This window comes from Ochotona curzoniae, unplaced genomic scaffold (assembly GCF_017591425.1).
Source record: "Ochotona curzoniae isolate NIBS_2020 unplaced genomic scaffold, NIBS_Ocur_1.0 contig_66, whole genome shotgun sequence".
In the NCBI taxonomy this organism is placed as follows: Eukaryota; Metazoa; Chordata; class Mammalia; order Lagomorpha; family Ochotonidae; genus Ochotona; species Ochotona curzoniae.
The window spans coordinates 5363969-5380114 of NW_024466512.1; the positions used below are offsets into that span (position 1 = coordinate 5363969).

Genomic DNA, 16146 nt, shown 5'->3' on the forward strand with positions numbered 1-16146 from the left:
AGGAGGGGCTGGACTTCGGCTCTATTTGCTTTTCTTGGTTGGATTCGCTACCTGGAAAGCAGCTGGACCTCCATGTTTCCTTGGAAGATCAAAACTCCTTGGAGTTTAGGCAGGCGCACAGCGGGGTGGCAATCTGGCCAGGGCTGCCGGCAGCCAGGAAGGGAGGATGGATGCCCATCTGGGGTGGGGGGGAGTGGGGAGCAGTTTCAGCACCTGCCCCCCACAGCCAGTAACCGCGGGATCTGCAGGAGGAAAGGCAGGGAGACTGGAAGGGCGGGACTGGGGCCCCTGTGCCCGCCCTGCGTTTGGGCGCGCCCCTGCCCGCCCAGCCCAGCCCAGCCCAGCCCAGCCAGGCGGGCCGGTCCCAAGTGCGCAGCGTTGTAGTGCCTGGCGCCCCTGCCCTGCTCGCTGCTCTGCCATCCGCACCCGCAACCTGCCTGGAGTATCGCTGCTGACCTGCCCAGGGCGCGGGCTGCCACGGGCATGACCCGCTGTGAGGCCGCCTCGCCGGCGCTGGCCCTGGTGCTCCTCGTGGTGGCCCTGACTTGTGTCGGAGTCCAGGGCACAGCTCTTGAGGATCTGGACTATCACACGCAGGAGGTTTGGAGTGTGGAGCCCTACTACACGAGGCCAGAGCCAGACCCCGAGCCTTTCTCGCCATCAAGGCCTGCTGCTGTTGGAGAGGAGGGGCATGAGCCGCGGTCCTCAGAGCAGAAGCCGCCCAAGAGGGCGCCCAAGCCAAAGAAAGCTCCCAAGAGGGAGATGTTAGCGCCAGAGACGCCGCCACCAGGCAAGTAACTGCCTGCACCGGACAGGCAGAGGGGGCGCCCCGTCCCTCACTGATTCTGTGTCCTGATGCATGAACTGTGTCCTGTGAGGCCATGGGGAGCGCAGCTGCGCTTCCCCAGAACTAATCTGAGTGCATCTTGATTCTAGTCCTGAGGCAGCCGGTCCCTGGAATCCCAAGCTTGGCATCCCCCAGGGGGGAAGGCTCTTTCTGCGGGACATTCTTCCTGCTCTGCCTACCTCTTCAATCTTTGCACTTTCCGTTTCCTGGATGGTGAATTTCCTATCTGATGGTGGAGATGGGCTGGCCTGTTCTGGCAGGTGGCTCTGGGGGATGCTCTGCCAGCCTCTGGTCACTCAGCCAGGGTGTCCTCCTCCCTCCCTACCCTGACCCATCTGCTCTCTGAGTCTGTTGGATCCTTGGCCTCTGCTGGGGAGCCAGTACCCTGGGTGTGTGCAGGTGGGCCTGGTGCTGGGAGAGCAGGGGCTTCAGGGAAGCCCAGTGGGAGTGCTCTGCCTGCCCCCACTGTCTCCCACATCTTCACTGTTTTTGCCAGCCTTGCCTTGCTGGCATGGCTTCTGCAGGGTTTATTACACATCGTATAAGTGAGGCTTTCTCTTGATTGTTCCAGACATTGTTGGCTCCAGTTGCAGGTGGCAGGGACCCTGGTTTTTCCAGAGTGGGGACTAAGCAGGGTGGTGGCCGAGTTCTCCTTGGGTGGGAGGAGGGGCTTCTCTGGAAGGAGACACATGCTGTGCAGCTCCTGGAAGGGAAACGGTCACCTGTGCATGTTGGCACAGCCTGAGGAAGTCAGTGGGCTGGACAGTTTGGTGGGGACGTGAGGAGGAGAGGCAGAGAGCCCTGAGTGCTGGCATGGGACCCTGTCCTACTGTAGCTTGCTGGTGACTTGGAATTGGCAGTTCTGTGGGTGTGCAACTTGCACGGAACCTTCCAGATGTCCTTCTGTTACTGGGAGTTTTGGATATTAAGAGGTGAAGAAGCCACTGCGGGTGAATAGCAGGAACAGGAAGGGAAGAGTTCCTTGTGCTTGCGAGCTGTGCACCGTGTGTGTGTCGGCCACATCCTTTCCTCCTCTCTCTGGCCCTGGGGAGTACAGGATATCTGCTCTGATGAGGAACCTGAGGCTGGGCCTGTCCCTCTTGCTCCAGAGTCTAGGAGGCTTGAAAGCCCCTCTCCTGATTAACCTCTTTTGGTCTGGTAACTTGGATCAAATCCACTTGCAATTACGTATTGTTGGGGGGTTGTAGGGTGCGGTAGGCAGGTGATCATGTGTGCTGGGTTTCAGAAGTCCCTGCAGGGGAGCCCATTTGGATCACAAGTGGAGCAGGTGGGACTAGAACCAGTGCCCACGTAGGATTAGCCTGTTGAGGGAGGCACCCTGGGGCCACAACCTGGGGGACATTGAACATGAACTTTTAGACTTTGGCTGTCCTGGGTACCTGCTGGGTGCTGAGATGGGAGTGGGGGTTAGAATTTGTGATGGACATGAAAATGCAACCATTGGGAACACTTTAAGAAGCTCATCGTGTGTTTTGTGTCTGCAGATGATTGAAGCACTTTCTGGAGAGCTCTGGCTCTAAGTGAAGGATGCAGTCAGGGGAAGGTGGGCGGGTCACACATGGGCCGGGATGTAGGGGTGGGGCTCATGCAACCTGGACTGTCCAAGGAGCTGAGGGTGGTGGTGAGGGGTGTTGATCTCGGTCTGCATTTTGGCTTTAGCCCTTGGCTGTTCTTTCATGCTATCAAGAAGTGCCAACATTTGCAAAGGAAGCTTAGGGAATGGAAGATTCTGGTAAATTGAGAGTGATCTGCATTCATAATCTGGAAATCTAAGCTCCCAGGGCTCCCCAACCTGCCATGTTTTGAGAGCCAATGAGGCTGTTTTGTATACAAGATTATTAAAAATATTGTAAGAAATTACACTTAGCCTAGGTGCGATTGATATAAATAACACATAAATAGGTTTTATATTTAGACTCAAGTCTCCTCCCTGAGACTTCTCATGTATGTTTCAAGCATTTCAAAATCCACAAAAATCGAAAATCCAAACCATCTTTGGTCCCAAAGACGATTGTGTTTCAACCTATTGTGTTTCCAGTGAGTGACAAGTCTCCAGGCAAATAGAGCTCTGGGATATGGAAATAGAGTGGAACCTTTAAAAATATTTAGGTTTTTATTTTTAAAATAACTATAGATTTATAGGAAATGGCAAAAAATATAGTACTGTTGAATCTTACATACCTGACTTTAGTCTTCAGTGAGATGATGCCTTGGGAACCTTGGGGAAGGGCTTGTTAAGCTTGGTCTGTTGACACTTTGGGGCAGTGTGTGTGTGTGTGTGTGTGTGTGTGTGTGTGTAGGTATTAGTATCCTGTGTGATTGGATCTGTAATCTTTTCATTGCTAAATGATGTATCTGGCAAATTAGCTTAATAGAACAAGAAGGTGCATTTTGACTCATGGTGTGAGGGCTTCATCTGGCCCTGAGGTGGCCTCAGCATCACATGGCAATGGACAGGGAGCACATGTGTTCATGTCTGTGATGACAAGGTCTCTGATGACATCATCTAACCTAATTACTTCCCCCACAGGGGGCTTAAGTTCCCACCCTATTAATGCTATTTACATGAAGCTTTGGGGACAAAACTTCCAAATGTGGGGGAGAACAATGCCCTGGGTCTTGACCCATTAGGAACAAGTAACATGCTGTGTCATGGTCTCAGGGTGCTGACCATCATGATCATGTACAGTGTCAAAATCAGAAAACAGTCATTGGGGTGATGCAACTGACCCGTGTATGGCCAATTTAGTGTGTGTGTTTGTGTGTTTTCTCGGCAGGTTTGCTACTTGTATGGATTCCTGAATCCTTCTGTTCACACCAGGATAGAACTCTCGAATCCATCTCTGAGGTCATGGGGATACCTGGGTGCCACGCAACTCTGGAGGTCCTGGCTCCGAGATGCATTTGGGGGCATTTTGGCTCCTGCGTGCTCTTTCGTTCAGTGCTTTCTCCAAGCACGGGGTGAGAAGGCGCCGCATGCCGAGTCTGAGGCCCTGAAATCTGCAGGGTGGGCAGCGAGTCACACGTGCTTGGTGCTTGTATCCAGAATCTCTGAGTCTGTGTTTGGGGCCATGTTGTGCCCCAGCCTGGGGGAAGTGACTGAAGAGTTGTTTGTTGTTTGTGCATGTCGCGTTGTAGACAAAGCCCATTCTGTTGTGTGCACCCGCAGCATTTGTAGCCAGCAAGAAGGCTTTGCTCTGTCTCTCTCCAGGTTCTTGGCAGCCCCTGGGTGAGATGTCTCTTCTGGGGCCATGTTGGAGTGGCAAGGAGGGGACTGTGCTTTTAACCTTTACAGCATGATGAGCACAGCTCCGCCATGAGCAAGAACACTGTTAGGTGTGCACTGCCTTTCCAAGTGCGTTCCAAGGTGTCAGGGGCAAGACGCTGAGGCAAGGGCATCATGGGGAAGCTCTGCGGCTCTCTAGGACACTACCTCCCTTTCCAGAATGCCTTCCAGAGTCAGCAGCCAATGCTGGCACCCTCCTTCCTGCCTGTGCCCAGGGCTCCAGAAATTGGTTTGTACATGAATTATAGAGTAGGGGACCCACCCAGGTCTAGGGTGCTGGTGTGGATGTTGTGGTTCTTGAAATAGTCACCCTGCTTCTCTGCGTGCCCACATGTGCCCATGACTGTCAGATGTCAGGGTGCTTGATGTCTTCAGTGTGGAGACAAAGGCGGCCTGTCCCCTGAGCCCATGCTGTTGAATGTGGCCTTGCCAGACATGGCGGTGCCCTCCCTCTGTGGCCCTCACATGTCCCTGCCACTTCAGCTGCCACTCTGGGTTCAGGAAACCTGGAAACATGTTTCTTTGAAAGGCTCCAGAGTCTCATGAGTGTAAGTGCTGAGCAGCCGAGCAGCTGTGCTCCTAGGGTGTGGTGGTGTGGCCACCCGGACAGGAGACCCTGCACACACTTCACTTCAGTCTGCAAGGCACAAGTTTGTAGAAGCACCTGTTTCAGTTTGTTCAGGATTCAGGGAGCCTGGGGCCAGAGCCTGGTCCTGCTGCCTATGGATGCCTGTGCCTCTGATACCCACACTTCCAGGAGCTGTGAGGTTAGATGGGTCGATGCCCGGCATCCTGAGGGGCTGCACGGGGGCATCTTCCTGCCGGTTCCTCAGGGTCCTCAGGCAAGTTGAGTCCCAGTAGATGTTGGTGCTTCCTTTCTGCTTCGCAGATGTAGCCTGCACTGAAGGCTTTCTTGTCTCAGACACTGTTTCAAGGTAGCACCAATCAGGGTCAGGTGGCCACCAAGGCTGCCCACCCCGGCGCAGAGCCTCCCTCTGCTCGCCTTCTGCTGCTGCCGCCCTGGAACCTCCTTAAAGGCACAGGATGGCCTGTGTCTGGTTACAGCCAGGAAGGAGACCGGCTCATAGAGGCTGGCAGTGGTGCCATTTCAGGAGGGCCCTTCACTGGCTTCTCAGAGTTGAGCAAGCTGGTTTCTGTATACAACGGGTGCGGTGGTTTTGGGTGACATCTGGCCAGGCTGCTTGTTCCTGTTTGCCCGAGGAGGTTGGCCCCGGGCAAGGGGAGCAGGCTGTTGTAGGTGCTGACTTTTGGGGAGGACTGGGGTGGAACACTGTTTCCCAGACTAGTTTTTTTTTTTTTTGTAAGCAAATTTCTGCCAAGAACAAACTCTGAGTTATCTGAACTTCTGGTCAAGTTTTTTCTGGACCCCAACCCAGGCATCCTGGATGATGATGCCATGACATTTCTGTCCACACAAATGAGACAGATGGGCAAGGGGGCAGGGCTCTGGGTTAGCATTTCCCCTGCAACCTTTATCAACATTCTGGCTTATTGGAGATTCTTAATGCTGTGACTTGTTTTAGCTTACATGAAAAGGTTATGTCAGCTGACATAACTCAAGAATACGAGAAAAAGAAGGTCCAGGCCCTTTGAAGTCCTTAAATTACTTGAAGATCTGAGGTTTTCTTAATAAGAACCCAACTTGGAGGGTGTTGACGGGGAGTAATCAGAAATGACTTCATTAGCAGACTCAACCCCACCAGCTGCTTTTGGTTTTTCAACTTAAAAAAAAAAATTGAGAGGAGAGAGTGAGAGAAATGGAGTTCTCCTCCCAGCCACTGATTTTTCTCCCCAGATGTCCTCAAGGGTTGATGCGGGGAGCTGGCATCTTTCCTGTGGATGGCAGGAGCTTAGTCCCCTGAGCCTGCTCTCCCCTTCCCCCCGCTGTCCAGGGGCCACATTGGCAGGAAGCTGAGACCTGGAGCTGTAGGACTCAGCTACTCCTCTGAAGTGACAGGTGGACTTCGTAACTGGGGTCTTAACTTGCCTAGACCGAGCACTTGTCCCTTTACTTCCTTTTCAAGTCTAAACTGAAGAGCATTGTGTGTCGACCTGCTCCGCCTCCTGTGCTGGTCAGTGTGGTCACTTCCTGGCCCATTCTTCTGTTCATTCATTCATTCACCGACTGCAGACTATAGTGCACCAACTCCAGGGGCGGCCGTGAGCCGATCCAAGTGCAAGCCTGGCTCCCTTGGGCAGGTGTGTTGCACTGTGATGATGCCATGTGATCCGGAAGTGGCGGAGGGTGGAGGAGCTCACCCAGGTATGCCCCTCTGCCTGCTACAGGGTCTTGGCATCACCATTGAAGCAAGGAAGCAGAGGCGGGGACGGCTGCTGTGCGTGAGCAGTGGTGGGTGCACAGTGTCTTGGGACAGTTCTAGAACTGAAGTGTCTTTCTCTCTTCAGGTAAAAACGGCAAAAGAAAAGGTCCAAGGACCAAGAGCTCTGAGAAGTATGCTGGGGATGACCACGGTGTCCCTGCAGGCCATGAAGATGTCAAAGAGAGTAAGTGAGGTCCACGAGAAGCCCGTACCTCCACTGCCACCACCCCAGGTCCACCCCTGTCCAGGGCAGGGGAGGTGCTGGCCCTAGGTGCCACCACACAGTGCAGATGCCCTGGGCAAACATGGGGCTGTGGGTGACTGCTACCTCCTGGTGGTGACAGCTCTGCTGGCTGTGACTGAGGTCTCTGGGGGTGACAGCTCAGCTGGCTGTGGTCTCTCTGGGGGTGACAGCTCAGCTGGTTGTGGCTGAGGTCTCTGGGGGTGACAGCTCAGCTGGCTGTGGCTGAGGTCTCTGGGGGTGACAGCTCAGCTGGCTGTGGTCTCTCTGGGGGTGACAGCTCAGCTGACTGTGGCTGTGGTCTCTCTGGGGGTGACAGCTCAGCTGGCTGTGGTCTCTCTGAGGGTGACAGCTCAGCTGACTGTGGCTGTGGTCTCTCTGGGGGTGAGAATACTTACACTGGCTCATACTTCCACAGAACTGCACAAGTCACAAACACCGGTCCTGGCTGGTTCGCTCCTGGCGTTTCTGGAATCCTGGAGTTCGCCATGACTTTTGTCTCCCCTGGCCTAAAGACACAAGCTCCTCCTCTCTGCAGTTTTATAGCCACCTACTGGCAAGGAGTGTGTGTATGTGTGTGTGTGTGTGTGTGTGTTTCTAATATCCCCACCTGCTCCAGGGGCTGTGAGGTCAGAAAACAAGTCCTTTACTTCCAAACTATGCCATGTGAGCCCTGAAGTCTTATTGTTAGTGAAAATAGTGTTGTTTTAATTACTTATTTAGAATGTTGAGAAATGTTGGCTCTAGACATGTCTGTAACTCTGGCCCCTTAGCCAGAGCTGCCATTTGATTAGCTATCATCATTAGTATTGCATTTTCTTGATTTCAGCTGTGTAACCCCGGCTCTCATGGTTGCTGGGGTTAGCTGTAGTCCTTTCTTAGCACTTAGGGAGCTCCCAGGCACTTGGTCCCACACTGGTCACCCCCAGTGCCTCTGTGGATCTTGTATTATCAGCATCATGATTATTATCCATATTTTAAAGATGAGGAAACGAGACATGGTAATATGGGTAATTTGCCTATCCTTATGCAACCTGTAAGTCTTTTAGAAAACAAGGATTTGAACCCAACGTTTTCTGATTCTGGCCTTTTTTCTCCCCTGAGGAATCCAGCTGCTTATAATAAACAGCATTTCACAAATTCAAATTCGCAGAGGCAAGAGTCACTTTCCCCTGCCATGTGAGGCTGTAAACCATGTCACAGAGTTGACTGTCCCAAGGGGAGTGTGCATCCCCTGAGGCACAAGATGGTGGTTTGAGGCTGTGCTTTTAACCATTGGCTTGCCGTTGAGAACATCACAGGCTTGTCTCATGCACACTCCAAGATAGAAACAGACACCCACAGTAGGAAGCTTCTGCAGCATTACGCCTCCTGTCCTGCCTCACCGATGGAAGGGTCATCCATTTTAGAGTGGGTCCCATCCTGCTGGGCAGAAGGATCCTGCATTATTAGGAGGGCCTCTGGGTCCCTCATGAGGCCAGAGCTCTGCTTTTGCTGGTCACATGGAATGTGGGACCCTTTGGGGTCTTAGCTGACTGGGTGGTTATAGGACCCCCACCTCGAATGCAAGCCTTCAATTTTGATTCTTTGTCCCTTGCCTGAGCATGCTGTTAAAACACCAGCTGTTTCTAAAGCCACGGATGCTGCAGGGCTACCCAGCTGGGTGATTTGGCCTCACCCATCTTCTGGGTTCTGGAAGTCATCAGATCTGGGCCTGTGGGGGTTAGTTCTTCACTGTCCTAGTGATTCTCAAGTGCTGGCTCTAAAACATATTTTAAACATGTGTTTTCTCCAGAATCTTTTTTCATTTTTTAATAGCATCAGCAGAAAGGTTGGTTCACATTTTCTTAGTTTTTCATTGTCTGAATTGTCTTTATGTTTTGGCAGATGCTTTGAGAAAGCTGTTTAAATGTCCATTTCTTTGCACACATACACGCCCCACACACATGCGCAGGCACATGTTGGAGCTAAACTTTTCTCATTTTCTACCTCATTCCCCTACTCCTTCCTGGTCCACTCCAGGTTGTCCTCTACTTTGCCTGCTCCAGGCTGACCTCATAGCTCCGCTGGACTGGGGTTGCTGTTCTCCAAGGCAGTTGTTTAGGTTCAGATTCACTGAACATCTTTCATGTGATTTGGGCTGGTGAAAGTTTCTCGTCTTTAAAGAGAAAGAAGGACAGAGTTCAACCGTGGAAGGCAAGAGCAGGTAGGGAGATCTTTGATGTGCAGATGTGGGAGCGGAGGGGACAGTGGTGGCTGCAGAGTGCATGCTGGGAAGTATGGTGGCCTCACAGAAATGAGGCGGTCTGGAGCAGGGTGGTGTTAAGCACAGGATGCCTCGGGTGCCCAATGGGGTGTTGTTGGGACCTGGAGTCCATCTGCTGTCAGGACACTGGGTGGCACAGAAGTCAGCTCTGGTGGGCAGTACTGATGCTAACTGCATGGAGTTAGGCAGGTGGCTGGCCGTGAAGGGCTTGTCTTAGATTATGTTCCCAAGGGGGACATCCTGTCTGAGTGAATGCCCAGCTGTCTGTGATTGGGCAAGGGTGCTGTGTCTCAGGCATTCTAGGATTGCTCTACCATAGGTCGTGGTGGAGCCCAGGGATTCATCTCTCCCTACCACCTCATCCTTTGCCATATAACGTTTCAGTCCGCTTCTTGCAGGATGACTCACTGGACTCTGGCTGGCCCACCCGCGGGCCTTGTTTAGTCCAACAGAATGCTGGGAAATGATCATGTGCTAGTCTGGAGCCAGGGGCGCAAGAGGCTAATCTTTCTTCCAAATGGAAGCCCCTGGGCCACTGGTCCAAGTGATGAGCGGCTCAAACTGCAGCTAAGGCCACCTGGCTGAACCCCACTGATCTCCAGGCACCCTAAAAGGAAGAGCGAGCCATTCAGAGCTTATGTTTGTCTTTGATCTGGCAAGAGCCAACTCATACAACAGAGGTCAAGTATTGGGGTACTTCCAAAGGTTGTGGGAACAGTGGACATGTTTATTTTGATTCAAAAACGTTTGAAGTCTGTGTGTAGTTCTTTCATCCTGTGCGTTCTCATAACACTTGCTTGCTAGGACCTCAGTCAAGAACCTTGCATTTTTTTTTAACTGCCCATGGATGGACATTTGGTTAATTTCAATCTTTTGCAGCTAGGGACCACATGGGGGCAGACTTACCGAATGCCCATATCATTTACCCATCATTGATCCCGGAAAAATTCCATCCCTGGCACTGCCTACCAGGATTTAATCTCTTTTTCCAGCTAGATGGGAGCTGGTTTTTCACGTGTCCCATGCTTTATGTCTTTGCCCCTGTGCTGTGCCCCTAGGGGACTGGTCGAGCCTTTGAGTTGGGTCTACATTTAGTAGCTGAGAGTTCCTGCGAAGCCTCTGACCTCTCCTCTGGACTAGCTCCAGTGCCTGCACCCCAACCTTTATCCATTGAGTGGGAGAGCTTGCTGTTGGGGTGCATTGGGAAGACTGTGCAGTATGCAGAGTAGGGTGCACAGCACACAGTGCACGCCTGGCCCACTGCAGCTGTGATTTTGTTTTTCTGTCTTGGGGAGTTTTGTGTGTATGTGTCTTAGGATAGGGATTGGTAAACTTTTCAAGGGTCAGGTAATAAATATTTTGTGCTTTATCAGCTGAGGCACGAAATCCAGGCGATTGCGTAAGGAAGGACTTGTGATCCATTAAAACGTAACCCTTGATACTACGAATGAAACCCTCTCCTGTCTCTTGGACTGCACGCGTGCAGGTAATGAGCTGGCTGTGGCCCTTGTGCAGGCCAGTTCCTGCCTGGAAGTGTTCTGCAGGTGCTGCTTCTAGGGAACCCGCCGTGGTCAGCACTGGCACTTTCCTCTGCCTCTTTTCTTGCTTCCACCACAGCGGTTGCTGGCTTTGTTCCGATGGGCTGTCGATATTTGGGGGCAGGGCCCTGTGAGACTTGCCTCTGTGTACGCCCAGCGTTGGCACCTGGGCTGATGAGAGAGGTGTTTACTAGAGCTTGCTTCATGCCAGAACTAGCATTCTGGTGTCGAAACAGGCATTCCCAGTAGACCCAAGAAGCTTCTCCCTGAGCCAGGACATCAGGGCTGGCCTCATGAAGGAGGTGGCCTTTAGCTCCAGGTCTGCAATCTGTAGAAAAGAAGCCTGGACTCCTGAGAAGGAGGCAAAATGGTTTATCCAACAATGTCGCCTGGTGCGTTGGCCTCATGTCTGGGCTGGGTGAGGCCTGTGCTTGAGCGCTGGCTGACGTGTGTGTGTGTGTGTGTGTGCGTGTGTGTGTGTGTGTGTGTGTGTGTGTGTGTTTCAGGCTTGGAGGTCTGCCATTCTGTCACTGTGCGGAGTGTCACTTAAGTCCTTGTTGGGAGCTGCTTGCCTTCAGTGTCTGGCACATCTGGAGATGGCTTTGTGCTTGTTCCCACCCCTAATTCCGCAGGAGAAGCTAGCCTGTCTGATGCTGCGATAAAGTCACAGCTGCACTTCAGATCCTCGTGGAGGTGAGAGGGAGGGGAGGTACCAGGATTGGGACAGGGCCACTTCCTGCTAGGCTGTCCTTGGTTGGGAAACCTGATAATGCAAGCCTTGGGGAGCCCAAGGTTTCCCTGTTTCTTTTTGCTGTTTTTTTTTCCCACTTTCCATTCCATCTCATGCAGATCTTGAAAGTTACTCTTTAGTTTCGAAAACGGAACATGTGTTTTTGAAGGCTTTCCCAAGATTCCTTTGCTGTATACAGAGGTTCCTTTTGTTCTGATGGTTTTGTGTCAGGGTCCTCTCGGGTGCAGTTAGGGCTCCTGAGCTGTCATCTGGTGGCAGAATGTGCTGATAGCAGCTGGGTGGTGTCAGAAGTCGGTTTGAGGCCAGAGCCATCATGAACTTGCCATCTAGAAAAGCTTCCCAGGCAGGGCTTGGGGCACAGAGCTCTGAAGAGCTTGGCGGCACCTGTGGGTGTCACAGGAAGGTTGTGAGCATTTGTGTCACCTGGTAGAGCCCACACATGGCTCTCATTGACAAGGACACACTGGTCATTTGTAATAGAAGTCAGAGACTTGTGTCATGATGGAGGCTAGCGTCTGTGCTGCTGCTGTTCTTGGAGATTTTGTTTTTGAAGTTCTTCAATGTACCTTTTTCTCTATTCCTTGACATTTCTGTGATAAGATTATATTTTTCTATATTTCTGATTTTTCATAAAATTAAACTCACTGTGTTATACCTTAAAACTTCACCAAAAAGACCTTTTAAACCACTTGAGATAGAAGTTATTTTAAGTAGATTTCTTTCCTGATGTATTGAACATTCCATGAAAAAAGCAGTGGAGGAGTTTTGTAGATGGTGTTGTGTTCCCCTGGAGCTGTATGTTGAACTCCCACCCCCAAGGTGATGATATTGAAGGTGATTAAGTGAGGAGGGTGGAGCCTTCATGATGACATTGGTGTCCCTGTAATATAGACACCCCACCCCAGAGCCCCCATGCCTTCCCCTTCACGTGGGGGACACAGGAGGAGGAAGCCATTGTCTATGGTCCAGGGAATAGCCCTTGCCAACCACTGGGTCTGTTGGCATCTTGGTGTTGGACTGCCTGGATTTTAGAACAGAAGTCGGTTTCTGTTGTTGGCAAGCCATCTAGTTGATGGTGTCTGGTTAAGAAACCATATGGATTAAGATGGGAAACAACTGGGATGGTGGCTAGATTCCCAGTGTTTTGCAGTGCTCCTTACACACTGCGGTGTTCCAGTTCACGTATGCCTCGCTTTCTTTTCAGGCTCACTGCTCTTTAACGTTAATTTTATTTAATGACTGTAGGCTTCCTAACAAGTCTTGATATTTGGAAGATTGAGCCTTTCTTCTAAGGTTTTCAGTTTTTTTGATCAATGTGCACACAGTGTCTGCAGCATCTCACCAAGTTCTACAAAGCTGTCTTGGAAGTTTGATCAGAGTTGCTTTGATTCTGCAAGTCAAGTTGGGGAGAATAAATTTATAAAATTGAATCTTCTACTCTGTGAACATGGTGTACCTCTGCACTGATTGGATCATCCTTAATGTCTCATAATTTGTACAGAGCTTATGGATGTTTTAATTGATTCTTCACTACTTGATATTCTGTGATACCTTTAGTTTTAATTATTTAACTCTACTGTTGCTTTAACAATATATGGCTGCTTTTCCATGTTGGTTTTATATTGAACAATCTTGTTAGGCTCTCATTAGTTATAATGTTGCCTTATTTTGAATTTGGGTATAAAATTGTATGTTAAAAACAATAATTCATTTTCTTTTTACTGTCAACTTCCTATATCCTTTAATCTCTTTTGTGCTATATTAAAAATCAATCATTAAAAATATTTAGTTTAAAACTTTTTTTATAGGAAAGTCAGATTTATGGACAAAAGGAGAGACAGAGAGAAAGATCTGTCTGCTGGTTCGCTCCTCAAGTGTCTGCAACGGCCAGAGCTGAGCCGATCTGAAGCCAGGAACCAGGAGCTTCTTCTGAGTCTCCTACGTGGATGCAGGGTCCCAAGGCTTTGGGCCACCCTCTATTGCTTTCCTAGGCCACAAGCTGGGAGCTGGATAGGAAGTGGAGGATCTGGGACATGAATTGGTGCCCATATGGTGGCTATTCTTTCACATCTGGCATTTGGTTAGAATCTTGTTGGGAGTTTTTAATGCATTTTCAAAGGTTTTTTAGGTTAGGTTTGGGGGGAGTTGCAAAAGTTTAAGGTAAACTTCCCCAAAGTCTGTGGCACTGCTGTGCAAATGGTGACTTTATGAGCTACATGAAGTGAGCTTGAACACACGGTGAGAAAGTGTCTCTGTTTAAGTTCCCCTTAGAAGCCTTTGATTTTGAAGTAATTCTCCATCTATGGGTTCTGCTCAGCCTTCGCTCTGTGCCTCCAGGGTTGACCTTATGCACAGCTGTGGTGCAGCAACAGATCCAGGGCACTGCTGTTGCTACAAGCCACAGGGCATGTTCAGATGCATGTGGGGATGCTTGCGTGTGTGTGTATGTACATGTGTGCATTACGGTTTGATTGTGTCTTCCAAAGTTTGTGTGTTGGCAGTGTGGTTCTCATGTGGCAGTGTTTACTGGCAGGGCCTCAGGCCTCCTGGACACTGCTCCTATGAGGGATTTCTAGTTTTCATGAGATCCTGAGCACTCTGATAAAAGATCAAGCTCAGCCCCTCCCCTGCTTGACTTTCGGTCTCCTCATGAAATCTCCACTGCTCGCGTGCTTTGGCCATTGTGGCAGCATCGGTCACAGGGTGACTCGGCCAAGGCTGAGCTCATGGGGCTGCCTGGCCTCCAGCTTTCAGCCTCCAAAGCTGTGAACTCATCGCACCTCTTTCTGACTTAGCTTCGGACAATTCGCTGATGCTGTGTGGGCATGCTCCTGTGTGGCTGTTTCAGGTGTACAATTTCATGGAAATGCCACCACAACAGAAACACACAAATGCCCCTCACCACAGAGCTCCTTCCATAGCCACCCCCTCCCGGCCTCACTCAGTAGCTGCTAGCTGCCGTTCATCTGTTCTTCATGTCTGTAATTTTGTGAATTTAAGAAAGTAAGAGTCATGTAGTCTGTGACTCTTGGGATTGACTTCTTCACTGAGCACAATCTTTCTGCTTGGAACAAGTAGATTGTTCAGTATGGGTGTGATATAGTAAGGATAAGCTAAATCCTTATAAAAAGTACTAAAATTCTAATGTACATACAGAAACATATGGAAGCATCGGGTGCCATCCACACCATTTACACACGATCTGAATGAGCCGTTACAACTACAGTCATGTCATGCACTGATGGTGTGAATGAGCCGTTGTAACTGTGATCACATCATCCACACATCATGTGAATGAACCATTACAACTGTGGACACACTGTCCATACCATCCACGTACATCCACGCCACTTACACACGATCTGAACGAGCCGTTACAATCATGGTCATGTCACGCACAGATGGAGTGAATGAGCCATTATAACTGTGGGCACACTGTGCACACATGGGAATGAGCCATTATAACTGTGGGCACACTGTGCACACATGGGAATGAGCCATTGTAATTATGGTTTAGGACAAGAAACAGAGGATTAATAGCGTCCAAAGCGTCCTCTTGCCCTCCGCTCATCACTGCCCCGCTCCTGCTCGAAGGCAGCCACCTTAAGAGATGGCTTTTGCCCATTTTGGAACTTAGAGCTTCATGGAATTATACATTGTATTATATTTTTCTGGTCTGGCTTCCTTTGTTCAGTATTATATCTAGGAACACATCCCAGTTATTGTGTACAGTATGGTTCATTTAATTCTGATGATTAATATTTAATTGCGTGACTGTATCACAGTTGTTTGCTCATTCTGTTGCTGGGTACTTGGGATGTTTGCAGTTTTGGGCTGTTCCATGCTGTTGGTGAGTTTCCCGTGTGTGTATGAATGCCCTCATTTCTGTCGGGTCTGCATCTCCAGGGAAGTTGCTGGAAAACAGGCCATGGGTATTTAACCGTGCCGAGCACTTCCAGCTCAGTTGTCCCAGTTAACGTTCCCACTGGCAGCAAATAAGAATCTCTGTTCCTTCACCGTTCTGCCAGCAACTGACCTTTGTCAACCTTTGGTGTTTTATTCCTTCTGGAGGGTATGTAGGGATATTTCACTAGGATACTGATTTGCATGTCCTTCATGGTTTTGACCCATGGATGCTCACGTGCTATGGGAATAACCTCTATGTAGGTATCTGCTTAGGCCTTTTGTCCATTGTTTTCCATAGTATAGGAGTATATATTTTTTTTTCTTAAACACACTCTGAGGGTAAATCTCTTCGTGGAATAAATGCATAGCGAATGTCTTTCCTCACTCCTTGTCTTACCTGTTCTCTCTAGCAGTGTCGTTAACAGATAATTTTTAAGTTTGGTACACCAATACTTGGTATTTTCTAATTATTTTTCCCAGAGCAATATGAGAGGTTTGCCTCATACTCCTCATCACTTTTTCCTACATGTTAAAAATATATTTTTTGCAGCCCAAGGTCGTGGGAATGTTTTCCTATGTGATTCTCAACAAAAAGCTTTCCGTTGACACAGACGTGCTTTATTTCCACTAACCCTATTTGATCACACAATAATGGAATCAGTAGTAGTTCAGGCGGAACAGCAGTGTGGAAACATTCATGAAGGTGAGAAGCAAGTGAGTGAGGCTCGAGAAGTGCTGTTTTGAATAGGAATTATTTTTCAGTGCATAATAAGCAATAAAAAAGTACTCACTGCCGTGATGGCACAAACACAGTGATTCCCAGTTACACTGGATCATAATGCGCATCTGTCCGTTTATTTGGGAAACACTGGTTGGGCATTGGGAGTTCGATGCTGATGGTGTCCCTGTGCCCCAAGTCCACAGCCTTCGGAGAGACTGAGCTGCGGG

General features: G+C 49.8%; 1 protein-coding gene across 1 annotated transcript in view; it reads left to right on the forward strand.

Moving 5' to 3' along the window:
- The first annotated feature begins 412 nt into the window (after positions 1-412).
- Positions 413-16146, forward strand: part of CPXM2 (carboxypeptidase X, M14 family member 2) — a 97352-nt gene continuing 81618 nt past the window's right edge. Inside the window, exons 1-2 of the mRNA XM_040991741.1 lie at positions 413-790; positions 6582-6680. Coding sequence (XP_040847675.1) covers positions 484-790; positions 6582-6680 — 406 coding nt within the window. The 5' untranslated portion in view covers positions 413-483. The remainder of the gene's footprint in view (positions 791-6581; positions 6681-16146) is intronic.